This window comes from Olea europaea, unplaced genomic scaffold (genome assembly GCF_002742605.1).
Source record: "Olea europaea var. sylvestris unplaced genomic scaffold, O_europaea_v1 scaffold618, whole genome shotgun sequence".
Lineage (NCBI taxonomy): Eukaryota > Viridiplantae > Streptophyta > Magnoliopsida > Lamiales > Oleaceae > Olea > Olea europaea.
Genome location: NW_019264534.1, coordinates 210,754 through 229,610, shown reverse-complemented (window position 1 = coordinate 229,610; position 18,857 = coordinate 210,754). Strand labels below are relative to the sequence as shown.

Sequence of the window (18,857 nt, the reverse complement as noted above, 5' to 3'; positions counted from 1 at the left end):
AGGTGGGTTGGGAATGAGGAGATTAATGACAATAATACTTAGCACATTGAAGTGGATGAAGAAAGAAGCCCGAGGTACATCTTGGCAATCCAGAGCCAAGAAAATCGAACTTGCTTGCACTATCTACCAAATTTTGATGGCACGAAATAGAATGAGTTTTAAAGATTTTAAACCATATATTGATAGCATAATGAGACGGATTAAAACACATGTATACAAAATCAAGTTCTCTTTGTATCATATTATTTTGGTTTATTTTGAGTATCTAGTGTTGGGTCAATAAATCCTTGTCGTTTGTATGTCTTTAGATCTTTGATTTGTCCGGGTATATCCGGTGTATTTGTATATGATTTTTGATCAATAGAAATTTACATTCATCGATAAAAAAATATGTTCATTTCTGAAGTTAACTTGAACGTACTGCTCTTATAATTGCATTATTTTGCTACTTTCTTATGAAGCATGTGGCTAGCCGCCTGATGCTTGTTCTAGTATAATTTATTGTAAAATGAATAATCGAGGTTAGATGGAGTGGCATTAAGCGTATAAGAATGTTGAAGAAATCAGCATATGTGACTCATTGTCGAGCGTCGTTCCCATTTATTTGCTATTTTTTTGCAACTGACTATGCTGGTGCTAGGCAAGACGAGGAGACACACTTCGGCAAGGATGGTTAACAACGGCTTGGAGTTATATCACTTTACGCTTTTAAATGGTCGTCACTTCTAATTTCCAACAGCGTTCTTATGAATTTGCGGGCCATGCTAGCAGGACTCTTCTCTCTCTCTCTCTCTCTCTCTCTCTCTCATTAAACTAGTTGTACCCTTGTGGTTGAGCTTCCTTAACATTCTCCTATGTGTCAAAATTTGTGTCATTGATTGTTTAAAGTATTGTTATAATTAATGTGGAAAAAGTTATCAACTCATAAGTGTATCAAACTTGATGTGAAAAAAAATGAATATGTAGCATGAATTTTATTTTATTATTTTATTATTTTTCACATGAATACGATTCTTTGGGTCATCTCTTTATAAAGCTGTCATGTGCCTACCGTTGTGTTTCAATTAAATTCCTTCAAGAATGGACTTTTTTTATTTTTCCACATGAATACGAACGAGAGTAATCACCTGGTCTATACTTATATAGCTGTAAGTTCTACTGTTCTGTGGGTTCGAGTTGATCTATTTACTACTAGGTTCAAGGGCACAAATCTTAATGCTTGTTCGAATCTTAAATTTCAATATCTGGAGTTTGTTCACGCTTGAAAACCTTCATCCCGTTTACTCGTACTTTAAAATGAAAAGCATAAGATGGCACTGCACCTGTTTTTCAAACATATGAACTCATACTCGTAATTAACTTCTTGGTTGAAAGATCAAACTTTAAAAATTTTACATTTTTTGTTATAACATAACAAGGATAATGCCATTTTCTCTTATCTTGTTTCAATTTTTTATTATTAATTTCGTCCAAGGTGACTTTAGTTGTAAAATGTGAGTTTAGTAATGAACATAGTTCTATTTGGTTCTGATTCCAAGATAATCGAATCGAACTATGAATCAATGTTTTTTTTATTTTATTTTGGGATAATGAGACCAATGGTCTTTTGATACTGAAACCAATGGATTTTTATTTATTTATTAAGAATTAGAACCAAATCGAAACCGAACCATTCGATTCTGACTAGGTTTGGTTTGATTTGGTTCTGATTCCATTACTTAAATTTCCAAATGATAAATGCACATTAAAATCTATCACTATACTCATAAGTTAGTAATGTATTCCTGAATAAAAAAAATAAAAATCAAACATTAAGAAAATTCAACTTCAAATTATCAAACATCAAATGAAATATTGTTTAATAAACTTCATTCACAAAAGTCTAAACAACAAATATAGTCATAATTTGAATACATAAACATCTAATTCCATCCTCAAAGAAAATATTGTTTAATAACAATAATTTACAAATGTATATTCATTTTTATCTCCCTTTAAAATAAAACTATTTAATTCTCATACTCATTTTCAACTATATATTCACACAATAAAATATATTGCATTTAAACCCAAAACCTTTTTCGCTACTTTTTAACCACGCATTCTCCAAAAAATTATTATTCAAAACATCATTTTTCCTCAATAATGGCCATCAAACGAGTGCTAATATTTTTTTTTGTAGAATCGATTTAGTTCGGTTCTAGTTTGATCTGATTTGATTTGCTCATGTTGTCCACTCCTAAGTGAGTTGCTTAGAGGCAGCACAGCAGTATAGTATCATTCAGAATTCTTTTATGGGCATCACAAGGCATCGCTCTCTAAGGTGGAACAATTGTTTAAATTACATAATTCAAATAACCTCTAAATACAAAGCAATTGAGAGTATTAACCGTCCTTAGAATTGGAATCCTGCATCAGACATCATTAATACTCCAAAATAAACGTTCTCTGATATTTCTAATTTTAAAGAGATTCAATTTTGCTTGAGTTGCAAGTATGCAGAGATTCATATCATAAACATTTTCTGTGAGACAATCAAATGCATACTACTAAGTTTCAAATGGTATCATTTCCAATTCTCCCCGGGCTAAAATAGTCATGCTACCATACATCAGTGAAGTTCATTATCATCCTAAAATTGAAACTTGCACTTCTAGTTTAAATGCAACATCTCATCACCCATGCAATAGTTCATGTGAGGTGTGTTAAGTCAATAAAGCTCCAAAGGCTAACAAATCAGGTTCCACAATTTTTACTGCTCATTGCACTACTTTGCATATTTATGACCTGAACATCTATAGAGAACCTAATTAAGCTACTGAAGAGCCAAAATTACTGCAAGATCTTAGCTGGTAGAGGTGAATATTCTTTACAATGTGCGAGCAATCACTCGTGGAAAATGATTTCATGGTCGCAATTTAGGCATAAAATAAGGACTTACACTAAAATAACCTGGCTCTTAGCATCCATGAGAAATTTCTGGAATCTTTATCCAACTTTAGACAACAGCTCCATATTACCCATCAACATTAAAAGCAATATTAACTGAAGGCGCCCTCTTTTATACATTCTTCAATCACAAGTTTCAACTGAAGCATCTTCTCTTTAGCCCGCTGCAATAATAACAAAACAACCTCACTTGTTATACATCCAAGTCTCTTAAACAACAAATGAAAAAAAATAAAAATAAATAAAATAAAAATAAAAATAAAAATAAAAATAAAATCAATTGTTTGAAAGACAGACAACTGGAACTCAAATTGTTATAGTTTCTTTCTTGACATATCAAACCTATTATTCAGAAGCTATTGACCCTAATTGAAGAAGAATATGTTCATAATCAGATGTACTGATAAGGCAATAGGACTTGAATATTAATAAGGAAATGATATCTCAACTAAGAGAAAGTCTTAGAAACTATTGTATCATGTTCTCTTTCTTTCACTGGTGATTAGAGGTAAAAGAGACGGTTTCTTATTTTAGCAAGGTTCAGACTCTTGACAAAGTACAAATGAATAGAGAACTAAAAACAAAATAAAAGTGAATAGAGAACTAAAAACAAAATAAAAGTGTTTGACTAATTATCTAAGTGTAATTATCAAGATTTGAGGAACATAGCCTAATTACAGGCAAACTGTGCAATCCACATGGAATGTGACACTGACACCTATTCCAAATTTTTAATGTAAGAAACTAACATTGTGGACAGCTGTGATTCTTTTTTGGGCATCCTTGAATTGAATATCAATTGCTTGTTGCTTCTTGACAAAGTACAAATGAATAGAGAACTAAAAACAAAATAAAAGTGAATAGAGAACTAAAAACAAAATAAAAGTGTTTGACTAATTATCTAAGTGTAATTATCAAGATTTGAGGAACATAGCCTAATTACAGGCAAACTGTGCAATCCACATGGAATGTGACACTGACACCTATTCCAAATTTTTAATGTAAGAAACTAACATTGTGGACAGCTGTGATTCTTTTTTGGGCATCCTTGAATTGAATATCAATTGCTTGTTGCTCTTGAAAGAGAATCCTATTATGAACTGTTCCTGGGAATTTCAAAAACAAATTATATGCATGTCAGAATTTGTCAGTAGTCAGCAATGAACCTGCTTATGATGAATGGCATCGAGTCCAAGACAAATGAACGCAAACTATCACTGAAGAGATGAAAGTGCTCTAACCATTACAATGGTTGTCTCATAATCTTTTCTGATACTTGCCAGTTTGCCTTAATGCTAATGTTTCAAACAGAAAAGGCACCATTTAAAAGTTTATTCTTTCCAGGTATATTTGTAGCCTCTTTGACGTGTTCATTCAATTTTACTAAGGCAAGAACAAACAAAAATATCTCGATCAAAGTTTGGACATTAAGAGTAATCTATTGAAGTATACCCAAAAAAAAAAAAAATAAATAAATAAATAAATAAATTTAGAGGACAGAAAGCTGAAGAGAAGAACTGTAATGTTTGAGATTTGCTTCAAATGCAATGTCTGCTATTTTAAACAACATAATATTTTTATCTGATACGTGACAGACCATTCTTATTCTACTTTATGTGTTGCATATTTTGTGGAAGGAAATACTTAAGCCCCGTTTGGTACCCATTTTTTTCATAATGCATTTTTCTCTCTCTTCTTTTCTTTCACACATTCTTCGTTAAAATAATATTACACATAAATCAAAAACTTTTCCTTATTTTTCAACCATACATTTTCCATCAATTTACTATTCCAAAATGCATTTTTACATAAAAATGGTTCCCAAACACCCTCTTAATATGCTTAAAGCTGCAGAAAACCATTATGAAAATAAACTGAGTGATATGTACCAAAGCAATTCAATGACTGCTCTAGATTTCCATTTAATGTTACTATGAAAATAAAGTAAAAACAAACATATAGTAGTAAATTATCAACAGTTACAGAACAATAGGATAGAAGGAAAAATGGGGATAATAATTGAAGATTTTCACATTTCCTTGCAACTCACATATGTGCGAGGAATTTTATTGAAAGCAAACATGATGGAAAGTTGAAAAGGTTATAAAACTAGAACTTCATACTTTGTTTGTTCATGGTTCCTTTAAGCTCAATCTTGTGTTCTTCTAGATCTTCAATTAAGCTTTTGTAATCCACAAGGTGCTGATCGATCTCTTCTTTGAATCTTTTATATATGTCGTGCAGCTGTTCCTGTTGTTCTGCATCCCCAATTCCCTCAATTATAATTCAAGAATAGAAAGGCATTCTAGGGTAATTAAGCATCAAACAGTCATGGATCTGCATGAATGAATATTAAGAGTATATCTCATCATTGGCGTCCTAATGCATCTAGAAATTATTTATACCTTGAATAGCACACTGTGGACCTCAGGCAATTCAGTATGGAACAGTCATCGATCCACATGAATAAATATTGAGAGCATATCATGCAAATGCATTTATTAATTATTGCAATTCTTGAATAGCACACTGCAGGTATTGTTCCAATTTATTAAGTAGTTAATCCTCCAGGCCAGAACTTAAGGGAAGAGGCGACAAGCAAGTGACTGAAGCACCCGTTTCTTCATGCGGTGGTCTATCATTGTTATCATCATTAGAATATGATCTAGAAGATGGTGAATTACAAACTTCCATACCAGAGCACTTCATAATTTTATTCTTATGATGATAATTGAATCCTCTTCTTGCTGATGTATTTGTATCCAAATATCATGAAAAGCTGAATGCCGTCACTGTTTTTCCTGACAGTTTCACTTTGACTCAAAAGAACTCCATAATATCAATTTTGACATTATTAAATTTTTACATTACTCTTCCCAACCAAGAAGTATTTTTCTTTTTTGAGGAAGGATAGACTAGGGGTGGAAGAAAGCAGTATTTCACAATGGACACATCAGTACGCAAGCAATCAGCCAGCAGACAAATATGGCTGTCAATGGGCTGGACCAGGCTCAGACACCACAGATGTTCAGAGCTGGCCCATGCCAGCCAAGTTCGAGTTGTGTAAAGCTTAGGCTCCGTTTGGAAGGGATTTTGAGAATTGATTTTTTTACCGTTAGAAGAAAAGTGGGGTCCATTTATGAGAGAAAAAGTCAAAAATTACGGCTGAAATAGTAAAATAACGGTCAAAAAATCAATTTTTTTGGGTTAAAAATCCCTCCCAAACAAGCCCTTATTCAGCCAAAGCAGTCCTAACGGTATATCTTCCACAGTAAAAAATTCTAAGATGTTAATGGAACAGTTGTAAGAAAAAAAAATACAAGTTCCTGTCTCTTTTAATGACTTAGCCCCTGTTTGACAATCATTATTTGGGAAAAATAAAGTTTTGAATAGTGATTTTTAGGAGAATGTGTGGTTAAAAAATAGGAAAAATTTTTGGGTTTACGCGTAAAATATTTTATTGTATGAATGGTTGAAAATGAGAATGTGGAAAAAATAGTTTTTAAATAACAGTTGTCAAACAGGGGCTTAAAATTTATCTTAATGCAAATGCTGTGAGTGATCAAACCTAATTGCTTACAACTATTTTATTTCCAGTTAAAAAAGATAAAGAAAAGTAGAAACAATAAAACTGTCAATAGACCAAATTTTGAGCCTGATCATGACTGTGTTATGGTGAGTTTATTAAATTTGCCATGGCCAAGACCGTTGAGCTTCAGGGATGACTTTCACTCTTTATATTCATGGCAATGAGAGCAGCACTACAATTGATTAACCAGGTAAAAAAATAAATGCAGAACATTGACTCAACCAAGTTATTATCCTGTTAGAAATATTACCTTCAAATCTATTTTCTACACTTGTCCTTCTCGATTCACTAAGACAGGTCAGCTTTCCCCTGAAACATATAAGACTCAGCTTAAGAAATAAAACCTTTGAACTTGTAAACCTATAAATAAATGACACTTACAGATCTGTTTTGATCTGAGATTCAGCACTCTGCAATTGCAAGTGTATTGCCTCAGCTGCTGACCTCAGAATTTTAGCAGCTTTTTTGCTAGTTGCAGACTTCATTTTGGTTTTAACACGATCTAAAGCCATAGCAATTAGAGCTATAGCACTGAAATTTTGACAAAGGAAATCAAATTCAAAAATAAATTAGTTAGCAATGTCCCATGTTCTCTTAAATTATTAACATTACAATTCAAGGGAGAAAAAAATACCTAACGAACCTGTCCTCTTGATTGTGTTCAAAGTATGCCTGAAGCTTGCTACTTTTTTCAATTCCTATTCATTTGTGCAGATGAAAAAAGTAAAAACTACATAAACTTGACAGAGATCAATTTCTAGATAGCATGTCAAAAGACCAATACAGGAAGAAGGAGAAGGTTATTTGATCTTAGCATCGGTAAACCTTTAAATGACTCGGAAGCAGGAATAAATCCGGACAATTCAACACCTTCTTGGTGGCCCAGCCATTCACTCTGAAGACTTACAAACTCTTGTCTATTAGCACTACCAATTTCAGGGGATAATAGCTCCGATTCCCTGCAACCTGCATATCCATAAAATATTAGTGTGGTATTTACTCAGAAGAGGATCATCTATCTCTATGCCATTGCAGCTAAGCGATCTTGGTTATTCCACCCACCCACATCACAGACAAATCATCAGTTATCATATGCCCTTATCGAGCAAATAAGTTTTATTTAAAAGGTAAAACCTGACCACCGTGAAGATGTTAGCTTTTACCTAAAAAATGAAAACAGTATTTTTGTGCCAAGGATATTTCATAAAACTACTGTCCATGACCATACCAACCGTAAATCAGAGAAGTAAAGAAACACTATATATTGTCACTGGAACCTATATCCATACGCAACTTCATGAGCTTCCTCCAGGACTACCTACATTGAGTAATTATGTGTACCATCATTCAGTTAGCAGAGCTTTGAGAACTCCTTTTCTCACAAACATTTTTTTCCGAAAGATACAATTTAACATATCCAACAGATCTAGGATCCTCTTAATTATGCAAATGGGACATCTGTAGCACATGCTTATATTTTCACAGAATTTGCCCACAAGAGGCATCAGGATTTAGTGATGTCAGAATTTTATTGTTGTAGTCATACTACGAGTATTGCATGCACATTAAAGAATGTGTAAGGAGAGTAATACATCAATCTAAGCATTACACATGCTTAATGATAAGAAAAATTCAATCTAATATACCTTATAGATGTATATCTATCCACAAGTCTTAGTTTGAACTCAAATGATTAAAACATGATCACAACAAAACAAACAAAATATCTTGCAATGATGAGAATAATCCAAGTGTCATGTTCCAACATGGTACGTGTTGAGCACAACCATACTATATATTACGGTTCTTTGGGTTTCATTTTAATCTCCTTATAATTTGAAAACGAGTCAAATATTAATTTCATCCACACAGTCACAACTACTACACACTTATTATTCACACGTTCCGTGGAACCCATTACTCCTCTTCATTATAATCTCATTGTAATGAAACCAAACAAGCACATTATTTTCAAGGGACTTGAATCCGTATCAGTTTTCCTATCCAAACAGGTTCCTTGAACATGGTATGCGCTAAGCATGAGCATACTATATACTATTTGCTCGGGAATTAAATCCATATGAGTTCTCCTTACTGACATAGTCCAGCAAAAGAATAGTGCATGAATATATGTATGCTCATGTTAATACTAGTCGAAGCATTGCTGTAACCTTTAATATTTAAATTTTCTTCAGAGCTCTCAGAATCCATCTCATCAGAAGATGAATTAGACATCCTATTTTCTACATCTTCTTCCAAGCTCAACCTTGATTTCATAATTGGAGAATCTTTTATTTCTCCAGAACCATCCTTTATTTCCAATTAAGGAAAAGAAAAGTTATTGAGCCATGTAACATGAAATATGTAGAATATGATTGTGGCTTAGTTATTATTGTTGTGGCCGAAATGATAAGGATACAGATAACTCTGGCAGTGCGTTTGATTTGTACTGAGTTGACTTTGAATGCAACAAACTCTTGAAGCTTTGGAAGTCCCTTGTACAATATATTCTCTCAGAGGGACTCTGATCATGATGTTTCCCCTGATTGCTTTTTGCTGGAGAGCCTAGAGAAGAACTTAGAATAGGTGACATGATCTCAAAAGTGGGGCTCTGAGGATCAAGAGTAGGATCCATTCTGTTCTTCAGCATTGAAAAAGCAATGTCTTGTTCCTTCATCTTTGGACTTCCAACAACATCCCTAAACTGCTCAGTTGTTATGTTTAGTGGAGATTCATCTGTAAATTTTTTCTTATTACCACTTATTGGCTTAAGATATACACCGTTTCTCTCATCCTGGGAAATGTTATTGGTCGAGATATTATTTCCTGCAGATGTTGATTTCTGAGCAACTGGTATTGATTTTCGCTTATTTTCTGATTGCTGTCTCTCCTCTGAGTTTTCGCATTCATGAAAATACATCTGATTGGTACCAACTCCAAAACTCTCCCTCTCATTCTTCTTCCTCTTACAGGGCAAAGAATGACCATTGGCAGTATCATATAGTTTCCCAGACCATTCTCCACTGAAAGAGAATACACTCTTCTCTGCATATTCTTTGCCGTAGGATGTGAGTATTGAAGTTCCAGTTTTACTTGATTGCATTTTAGTGGGAGCTTTCTTGCAAGTCAAAGAATGAGTCAATGCTCTCCTGACAGCATGATCAGGCCTTTCAGAATCACTTTCAATTGTGTCTGAATTTTGTCTTAGCTTTCCAACTGGACTACCCTTTTTATTGCTCTCATGATTTGGATGTGAATCTTTTGTGCCTATATTGACAGGCAGGGAGCTAGGGCACTTCTTGTTTGGTGAAGAAACATTTCCTAAGATCTCCCAAAGTTTCATTCTCAAAACTTCGGTGCCCCCCATTTCTGATTTGTTAGTTTTACCCTCTGCCAATCCTTTATCTGGCAGAACTTCTGGTTCAGTCACAAATGCAGGGTTATTCACATGCTCTGCATTACCCATCTCCCCAGACTTCCTTGTGTAGGTAGCTTTACCAAATTTCTTCTTGTTGAATTCATCAGATTCTATTGCAGTAGTCATACTGCCAAAAACCTGAACCGAATGTACTGGTGATAATTTCTTTGAAACCTTTGATTTATTGCACCTTTTGCTAGCGGATGGGAAACTCGGAGTATGTTCTGCATCTTTAACTGTCACTGAAGTAGGTATTTTTTGGTTGAAGGATCTAACAGAAACCCAAGAGGATATATCCTGCTCAGAAGCCAGCACATGTTTTTCCACAATTGGAGTAAATCCTTCGCTCTTTATGCCATCTTCAATACAATTCTCTTTCGCAGAAGTTAATTTTTCTGCCTCCTTTGAGTTTGCAACGGAATCAATAAGAACTCCTATAGAGACCTTCCTGGATTGACTGGAGGGATGGTAATTGCTGCCAAAACTCTGGCACTCCATCATTCCATCCTGAAATTTAAACAGTCGAAACTCAGTTTAATATTGAGCTTTCATAAACTATCACATTAACTGGTGACAGCAAACATGAACTTTTAAAACACAACCACCAAAAAGACAATGCATTTTTTCGAATTGAAATTATTAAAAGAAAACTAAGTTGATCCATCAATAAATTCAAATGCCAACTAAATTACCAAAAGAAGCATGAATTACATGCAATGAAAATGAAAGCATCTTAAATGAGGATTAAGAGTAAGAATGATCTACTAACCTCTCGAAAATTTGACTGTCTATCAATATCCATTGTCACGGCTTTAGTGTAATGTGCAGGATCTAATTAAACAATTGACTGGAATATAAAAATGATCCAAATAACGGCTCGTTAATATTAGGAGAAACAGAGATGATAGTAAATAGAAGTCACCTAGAACCAACAAAGTCAGCAGAATTTACTTAATACTTCATGCCTCTATGTATATTAACCAGTATATTACTGCAAATCAATAGTAGGTGATGCTGGAGTGAAGCAGTTACACGATTACATGCTTGCAACTAGTATATTTCCGAGAAGATTCACAAAATCAACTTCTGAAGTTTTGAATCAGTAATTTTATGGCTCAAGTTCTCATCCAGAGCAGATCTGGAACTTCTCCCGATGTAAAATTTCAAAGCTCTTGAAAAGGAGCTTCGAGATATAATAATAATAATAATAATAATAATAATAATAATAATAATAATAATAATAATAATAATAATAATAATAATAATAAGAATAAGAATAAGAATAACTAACAGAACAAGTGGTCAAAAATAAATTAAACAAAAAGTATGAAATGAGATGATGAATTATGCTGATACATTCAATGAGAAACCATGAGGATTTCGGAAGGGTTTCCTTACAAAAACGAGCCAAGTAGCACCGATTGGACCCGCTCCAGATTCTGAGATTCTGATCAAAATGTCGAAACAACGTTCCAGAATGCGATACTGTTTGTAAAATAGGTGTGAGTAGGAATAAGAATAACTAACAGAACAAGTGGTCAAAAATAAATTAAACAAAAAGTATGAAATGAGATGATGAATTATGCTGATACATTCAATGAGAAACCATGAGGATTTCGGAAGGGTTTCCTTACAAAAACGAGCCAAGTAGCACCGATTGGACCCGCTCCAGATTCTGAGATTCTGATCAAAATGTCGAAACAACGTTCCAGAATGCGATACTGTTTGTAAAATAGGTGTGAGTAGATGGAAATTGTAGATATATCTCTGGTTGGAGGTGAGATGATGGTAAATTTGTGAAGGAGAGAAATGAAAAATGAGGCGGGAAAGAGAGAACTTGTGCCTTCTGATCCAAAACGGACCAGGGGGTTATAATGTACTCACGTGCGCAGGGCGCACCACTCCACCCCACGCCAACCTCGACACAAGAAATCCAATGTTCAATTAAATTGGGGTATGATCATTAAATTGTTTTGAAGTTACACGCCGTGACATCTTGGGCCACGCCTGCGTAGAAAACATTGATTTGTGATAAAATAAAGCATATCAAACAAGGGATATATATATATATATATAGTCATTCACGTCACATTTCAATATTATCTTTATTAAATTCATTTATTTATCACTATATATCCACACAAATTTTATATATCCATCCCTCTCTAAATACATTCCTAATACAATTTCAATTTTTTTTAAAATCACTATATTCATCCCAATTACATATAACATCAACTTTTTTATAATTCAATAATTAATTCTATAGACAACAAATTCTATTCAAAATTAAATTAAATGTCTCGTAAGTGTGTTATTTGCCACATGAATTGGTCTGCCATATTTGATTGATGAATATTCATTTTGTATTCGATAAAAATCAACTTTTTGAGGTTATGCATGACAATAAAATTTATATATGAATTTGAAACAAATGATAAAGTTCGTGTACTTTAATTAAGGCTAGCCACATCATAACTCGAAAATGGATCTTTTAGGTATTGATTCCAAAATTATAAATGTTAGCCATCATCACAACAATAATTTGCATTGAAATTATAAGCTCAAATGCAATTAGGACAATAATAATAGTAGTAGCGTTATCATTACATCTTTCACAAGTCATGATTTATCCAAGTCAATTATCTCTGATATAGCTATATCTTTTTCTACTTGTAACATTAAAAATTGCATCCTAGTATTATATGTTGTAGCCCAGCCCTCTGCACATGTCAGCTGGCCCGGGATAATCTAGATGTCGAGTGTAAATCCACAACGAACTACTTTTACTTATTACAAGCAATAGGTGGCATTGGTTCACTAGAATGCCAACTCATGTGCACAAAGTTACATGAAAATATATATATATGTTATAAAATAAGAGGAAAAGAGAATAGAGAAAACTTAATAAAATTTTGTGTATATTATTGAAAATCAAAACCCTATATTTATAGGTAAGAATCAGGGTAATAATTTTTAGGGCTACAGGGGTACAAATGTCATTCACCAATTAACTTTAATGGACTTTCCATTTATAACACTCCCCCTTGAATAACATATTATAAAATATCTGTCTCGTTAAAACCTTCTTTGATAAAAACCCAATGGGAAGAAAAATCAAACGAAGGAAAAAGAGTACAGTTATTTTGGAGTATTAAAATTAAATGTTACCTCATTAAAACCTTGCTAGGAAAACCCAATGGGACAAAACCTAAGCGAAGGAAAAAGAGTACAGCTACTCCCCTGATGTTGATCACTGAAAATCTTTGAGTCGACGCATTCCAATCTCATGAACTAATTTCTTGAATGTAGATGTTGGCAGCGCTTTTGTGAATAGATCAACCACATTGTCACTTGAGCGAATTTGTTGAATATCAATGTCACCATTCTTATGAAGTTTATGTGTATGAAAGAATTTTGGAGAAATATACTTCGTCCTGTCGCCTTTGATATAGCTTCCCTTGAGTTGTGCGATACAAGTTGCATTATCTTCAAACAAAATTGTTGGACTATCTATTGTTATCTTTTGTTGAAGTCAATGCACATGATGATTGGATATGATGGGTCATATTCCTCAACCATACACATTCTCGCCCTGCTTTATGGATTGCAATAATCTCAGAATGATTTGAGGATGTTGCTGTCCAGGATTGCTTCACAGATCTCCATGATATAGCTGTTCTTCCACGTGTAAACACATATTTTGTTTGTGATTTAGCTTTATGTGGATCGGAGAGATAACCTGCATCTGCATATCCCACTAAAACAGATCCTGACTTTTGAGAATAAAACAGTCTTATATCAATAGTACCTTTTAGGTAACGAAAAATATGTTCAACACCATTCCAATACCTTTGAGTTGGTGTAGAGCTATATCTTGCAAGGAGATTTACAGAAAAAGTTATGTCAGGTCGAATGCAATTTGCAAGATAAGTTAATGCTCCAATTGCACTAAGGTATGGTACTTCAGGACCAAAAATCTTTTCTCCATCTTCAGGTGGACGAAATGGATCTTTTTTCACATCAAGTGATCGAACAACCATAGGTGATGGCAATGGATGTGCATTATCCATATAAAAGCGTTTCAAGACTTTTTCTGTATAAGTAGATTGATGAACAAATAATCCCTCTGGAAAATGTTCAATTTGTAATCCAAGACAAAAATTTGGTTTTCCCCAAATCTTTCATCTCAAATTCATTTCTCAAATAATCTGCAGTTTTGTTGAGCTCTTCAGGAGTTTCAATTAAATTTAACTCATTCTTTAGATATATACTTAGGCAGTACTATTTAGCTCCAATCCAGCTAGTGCCGAATGCATGGAACCAATTGGTAGGAGCCTTCCTTATTCGGAAGGAGTTCATTCTTAGTAAAGATATATCCTCCACATTTTTCAAACCTTTTTTCAACCCCGACCCTCTAGTGGGGGAGAGGATTACAAGGGATGGTACTGTATAAACCCCTGGGCTCTACATTCATCCTTCATTTGGGGTACTTTGACGTCGATAAAAAATTAGAAGTCATCTTGGTTCTGGATTAAGAGTCGTTGGCAGATAGTGGGGGGGATGTGGTCCCAAAAATAACTGTGTCGACCCAATATCAATAATATAGTGATTCCAACTTTAGTTAAGATCTCTTATGTATTGCTCTGTTGTTATTTGCATTGCTAAATTAGGTGTTTTGTAGTTGCAGTTGACCGGTTCAAGCCTAAACCTTTTGAGTGAACTTTCGCTAGATCCATTTATGAGCTACCTTCTGAGAAGAGGTACTTCAAGAACATGCTTGGCAAGCGAGCCTTATTTGTAACACGTATATTAACGATGACCAAGGATAAGCCAATGCCTCACTATATCTTTTGGAAATTTTACTTGGGTTTTTTTATAGTGGCATAACGGTTCAACTATTTTCCTTGTAGAACAACATGAGAAGAAGGAGTAGGTGAAGCCTGATATGTTCTTCATGAGGCGTCTGGGGAAGGTAAAGAAGAAGAAATCGTTAAGCACTGGCTGTCTCATCCGTCCAAGATGAAGTCATCCTATCTCCCAAAGAAGAAGATAAAAATGGGGAAAACGTGTCGAGCCTTTTGCGAAGAGGAACAAGAAGAGGAGATTAGTTTTGACAAAGAAAACCTAACCTCTTCCTCCTCCAAGCGTTAAACAACCATTCGTGAGTCGCTAAAATGACCTATTGAAGTAGAACCAATCTCCTCTATAAAAGTGACTGACGTGGAGGAGGTTGTTGAGGAGGAGGAGGGCCACATGAAAATGAGGGAATGAAGGAGATTAGTAGAAGTGCTCCTTCTAAAGAGAAGGCCTAGAATTTTCTTCAGGGTAGGTCTAACGAGATCGCCTTTGCTATGTTGGAATGCTTCCCGCCTAGGTCCAGGTGAAGGCAAGAGTTCAATAAGTACTTTTATTACACCGAGACCTGCGACTCGATTGATTTGCTGAAGGTAGGCCTCGCACTGCAAGCTCACTCGGAAGGCTTCTTCTTAAATGCCCAAATGGAAATGAAGAGGCTGCAGTAGCTCTATAAAGAATATCTTCAATAGGCCTCCGATGTCGAGGCAGAGTTAAGTAAGGTAAAGGCTGAGGCGTCTTCTGCCAGTAAGGCCATTGAAGCCTTCAAGGTTAAGTAGGCTGAAGCAAAGTCTAGGGTAGAGGCATTTTTGAAAGTAAGTAGTGAACCGAAGAAAAAAGTCCACCTCTACAAAGCTAAAGTAAATAATTTGATGAAGAGGGTCAAAAACTCTGACAACTTGCAGCGAATTATTTCGTCAGCCTTAGAGGATGCCAATAAAGAGAAAGGAAAATTACAGGCCCAAACTGATGAGTTGACTGCTGAGGTTAACAACTTATAAGGCAGCAGCAGAGTGGGGCAAGGAAGACAGCTGTAATCAATTATATTACTCATTTCCACAAAAAGGCTAAGTGTGATGGCCTCGATTTATACTGGAAGAAGGTTGCATACAATGAAGTTTTTGGAAGGCTTGTCGAGTTGTAACCCCAAGTTGATTTGACTTTTGTGAAAGAGGAATTCTTTCTAGTAGAGCCCCCTACTCCTGCAGACGAGGCTGAAGATTCTGTGGAAGAGGTCAATAGCCAAGTTAAGCCTCAGTAGGATGACATTGCCACCTAGATTTAGGCCTTCGATCCCTATGTTTTGATTTTGTAGCTTCCCTCTGTAATGAGTTCTTTTTATATGAAATTCTTTCTATTTAGTTTCGCTCTTATACTTGTTGAAGTTTTGATGGATGATATGAATTAACTTGAATAACTCAAATCTTTAATGAAACGAGTACTAGTGTGATAATTATGAACCTTACATGAGCTTGTCATGATTAAAATGAATCGAATCTTGTACCATAATTAATACTGAAAGAACATATGGGCTTGCTATAATTAAATTTGACAATCTTGTATGGGCTCGCTATAATTAACGTTAAATGAACATATTGGCTTGCCATATTAAATTTGACAATCTTGTATGGGCTCGCCATAATTAATGCTAAATGAACATATGGGCTCACCATAATTAAATTTATCAATTTTATATGGGCTTACCATAAATAAATTTCACAATTTTGTATAGGCTCGCATAATTACCGCTGAATGAACATATGGGCTTGCCTTAATTAAAGTTGACAATCTTGTATGAGCTTGCCATAATTAATGCTGAATGAACATATGGGCTCGTCATAATTAAAATTGACAATATTGTATAGGCTCGCCATAGCTAAATGAACATATGGGCTCACCATAATTAAATTTAACAATCTTGTATGGGCTCAAAATAATTGATGATGGATGAATATATGGGCTCGTCATAACTAAATTCGATAATCTTGTATGGGCTCGCCATAACAATGCTGAATGAAGATGTGGGCTCACCATAATTAAATCTGTGTGATATTGATGAAGCTATTTATCATTCATTTGTGACGAACTTTACTTTGAAAAGTGTTCTTTGCAATGAGATAGCTCTCATGTTCAAAGATTTCTTTTATGATGTTTGGACCATCCATGGAAGGGATTTATTTAAGAAATGGTGGCAAGCATAAAAAACATCTTTATTGACAAAAGTATATAAAAGTTGAGAAAAATTCAAACTTGATAAAGCATGAGTTTGCTGAGAATACATTCTCAAGTGTTCAACATTCTAGGGATGGGGCTACACATTTGCATCTAAGCTTTCAATTCTAAAAGTCCCTGGTGTCAGTTCTTCAAATATACGATAGGGGACCAAGGCTCTTTCCAGTTAGGACCCATCGTGCCCACAATAGGTTTCTTAGAGGAGAGAAAAACTCTTCTTAACATGAGGTCGCCACTTCAAAATGATATTTTTTTTCCTTGGTATTGTAGTATCTAGTCATTTTTCGTTTGTAGGAGTATAGAATTATTTGGGAGTCGTCTCTCATTTCTTCAAGGAAATCCAATTCACACCTTCGTATTTCATCTTTTGGTATCTCATTGAAAATGTATGCGACGAGGCTAAGGTAGTCCTACTTCAACCGAACTCATGACTTCGGCACCATAGGCCATAGAGATGGGGGGTCTCTCCTGTTACAATACGGTTAGTGGTACAAATCGCCCACAATATATAGGGGAGCTCGTTAAATCCATCAAGCTTCCTTTTCAAGGTATGCTTGATGGTCTTGTTGATCGTCTCCATCTGACCATTTGCTTAGGTAATGGGGAGGAAGCGAAATGTTTCTTGATCCACAGCTCTTCACATAAGTCTCTGGCTTTTTTGTTGTCGAATTTCCTTCTAGTATTAGATACGAGCGAGTGGGAAATTCCGACCGACAAATGATATTTTTTCAAATGAATTTAGAGGTGTTGGTCTCAATGATTTTTGTCAAGGATTCATCATCGACCCATTTAGTGAAGTAATTAATGGCGACAATTGCATAGTTGGGACTTCCATTTCCTTTTGGTAAGAGGCCTATGAGGTCTATCCCCCATTTAATGAAAGGCTAAGGGCCGAATATTACAGTTAGTTCTTGAGATGGCTACCTTTGAATTGTTGAGAAGCGTTAGCATTTGTTGCACCTCCACACAAATTGATTAGCATCATTTTTAGCATTGGCCAGTAGTATCCCTGTCTTAAAACTTTCTGCACTAGCGTCGACCCCCCATGTGGTTGCCACAAACTTCTTTGTAAATTTCACATGAAACATAATTGTCCTCTTCCCCTTCGAAGCACCGTAGGTGGGGCAATAAAAGTCCATTCTTGTAAAGTACTTCGTCTTGGAATATATAGTGGATGACTACATGCCTGAGTTTGTGAACCTCTTCCTTGTCCTCCGACAGTGTTTGATCCTTAAGAAAGACGACTATTGGTTTTATCCAAGGTGGGGTTCCTTCTCTTCAATCCACATTATTTGCTCCCCCTTGGATATAAAGGATTTAGAGAGGTGTTCAATTGTTACTACTTTGGCCAGCTCTGAATCTTTGCCGTTGGCTAGCTTCAATAAAGCATCAAAATGAACATTCTTAATTTTTGGTATCTGGATTAATTCAAATTTTTCGAAGGATAGAAGCAAGTCCATAACCTTTTTGAGGTGAGTTACCATGCTTTTATCTCTTGTAGTGAAGTTGCCTTTCACTTGAGTTACTGCCAATTTTGAATCGTTGTTAACCACCAATCTTTCTATTTGCATCTCCTTAAGTAACATGAGGCCTGTTAGCAACACCTTGTATTCAGCTGTGTTGTTAGAGGTCTTGAAGCCAAACCTTATTGTAGTTGAGCTTACCATTATTACTCCCGCTTCCGAGCTAGTCTTACCACAAGATCTGTTGACAAATAAGCTCTATAGTATGGGTCTGCTGGTTCCATTGTCATGTCGATATCCGTGGCCTCAGTGAATTCTGCTAATGCCTACCCCTTCACAGGAGATCTTA

At 35.0% G+C, this 18,857-nt stretch overlaps 1 protein-coding gene across 8 annotated transcripts; it reads right to left on the bottom strand.

The window, feature by feature from the left end:
- Positions 1-2,544: 2,544 nt before the first annotated feature.
- Positions 2,545-11,699, bottom strand: LOC111389751 (meiosis-specific protein ASY3). 8 transcript variants are annotated; one of them, XM_023014705.1, is made up of 11 exons: positions 11,591-11,699; positions 10,726-10,803; positions 8,958-10,463; positions 8,710-8,848; positions 7,364-7,504; positions 7,173-7,236; positions 6,920-7,069; positions 6,789-6,847; positions 5,073-5,207; positions 3,964-4,055; positions 2,545-3,113 (listed from the first exon to the last, which is right to left on the bottom strand). In XM_023014705.1, the coding sequence occupies exons 2-11, from the start codon at positions 10,756-10,758 to the stop codon at positions 3,042-3,044; spliced, it is 2,391 nt and encodes a 796-aa protein (XP_022870473.1). In that variant the 5' UTR covers positions 10,759-10,803; positions 11,591-11,699; the 3' UTR covers positions 2,545-3,041. The 8 variants fall into 8 exon arrangements, with proteins under 8 accessions (XP_022870473.1, XP_022870472.1, XP_022870475.1 ...); XM_023014704.1 differs by lacking the exon at positions 11,591-11,699 and adding an exon at positions 11,355-11,466; XM_023014707.1 differs by lacking the exon at positions 11,591-11,699 and adding an exon at positions 11,355-11,466 and having other exon boundaries at positions 7,182-7,236.
- Positions 11,700-18,857: the final 7,158 nt, after the last annotated feature.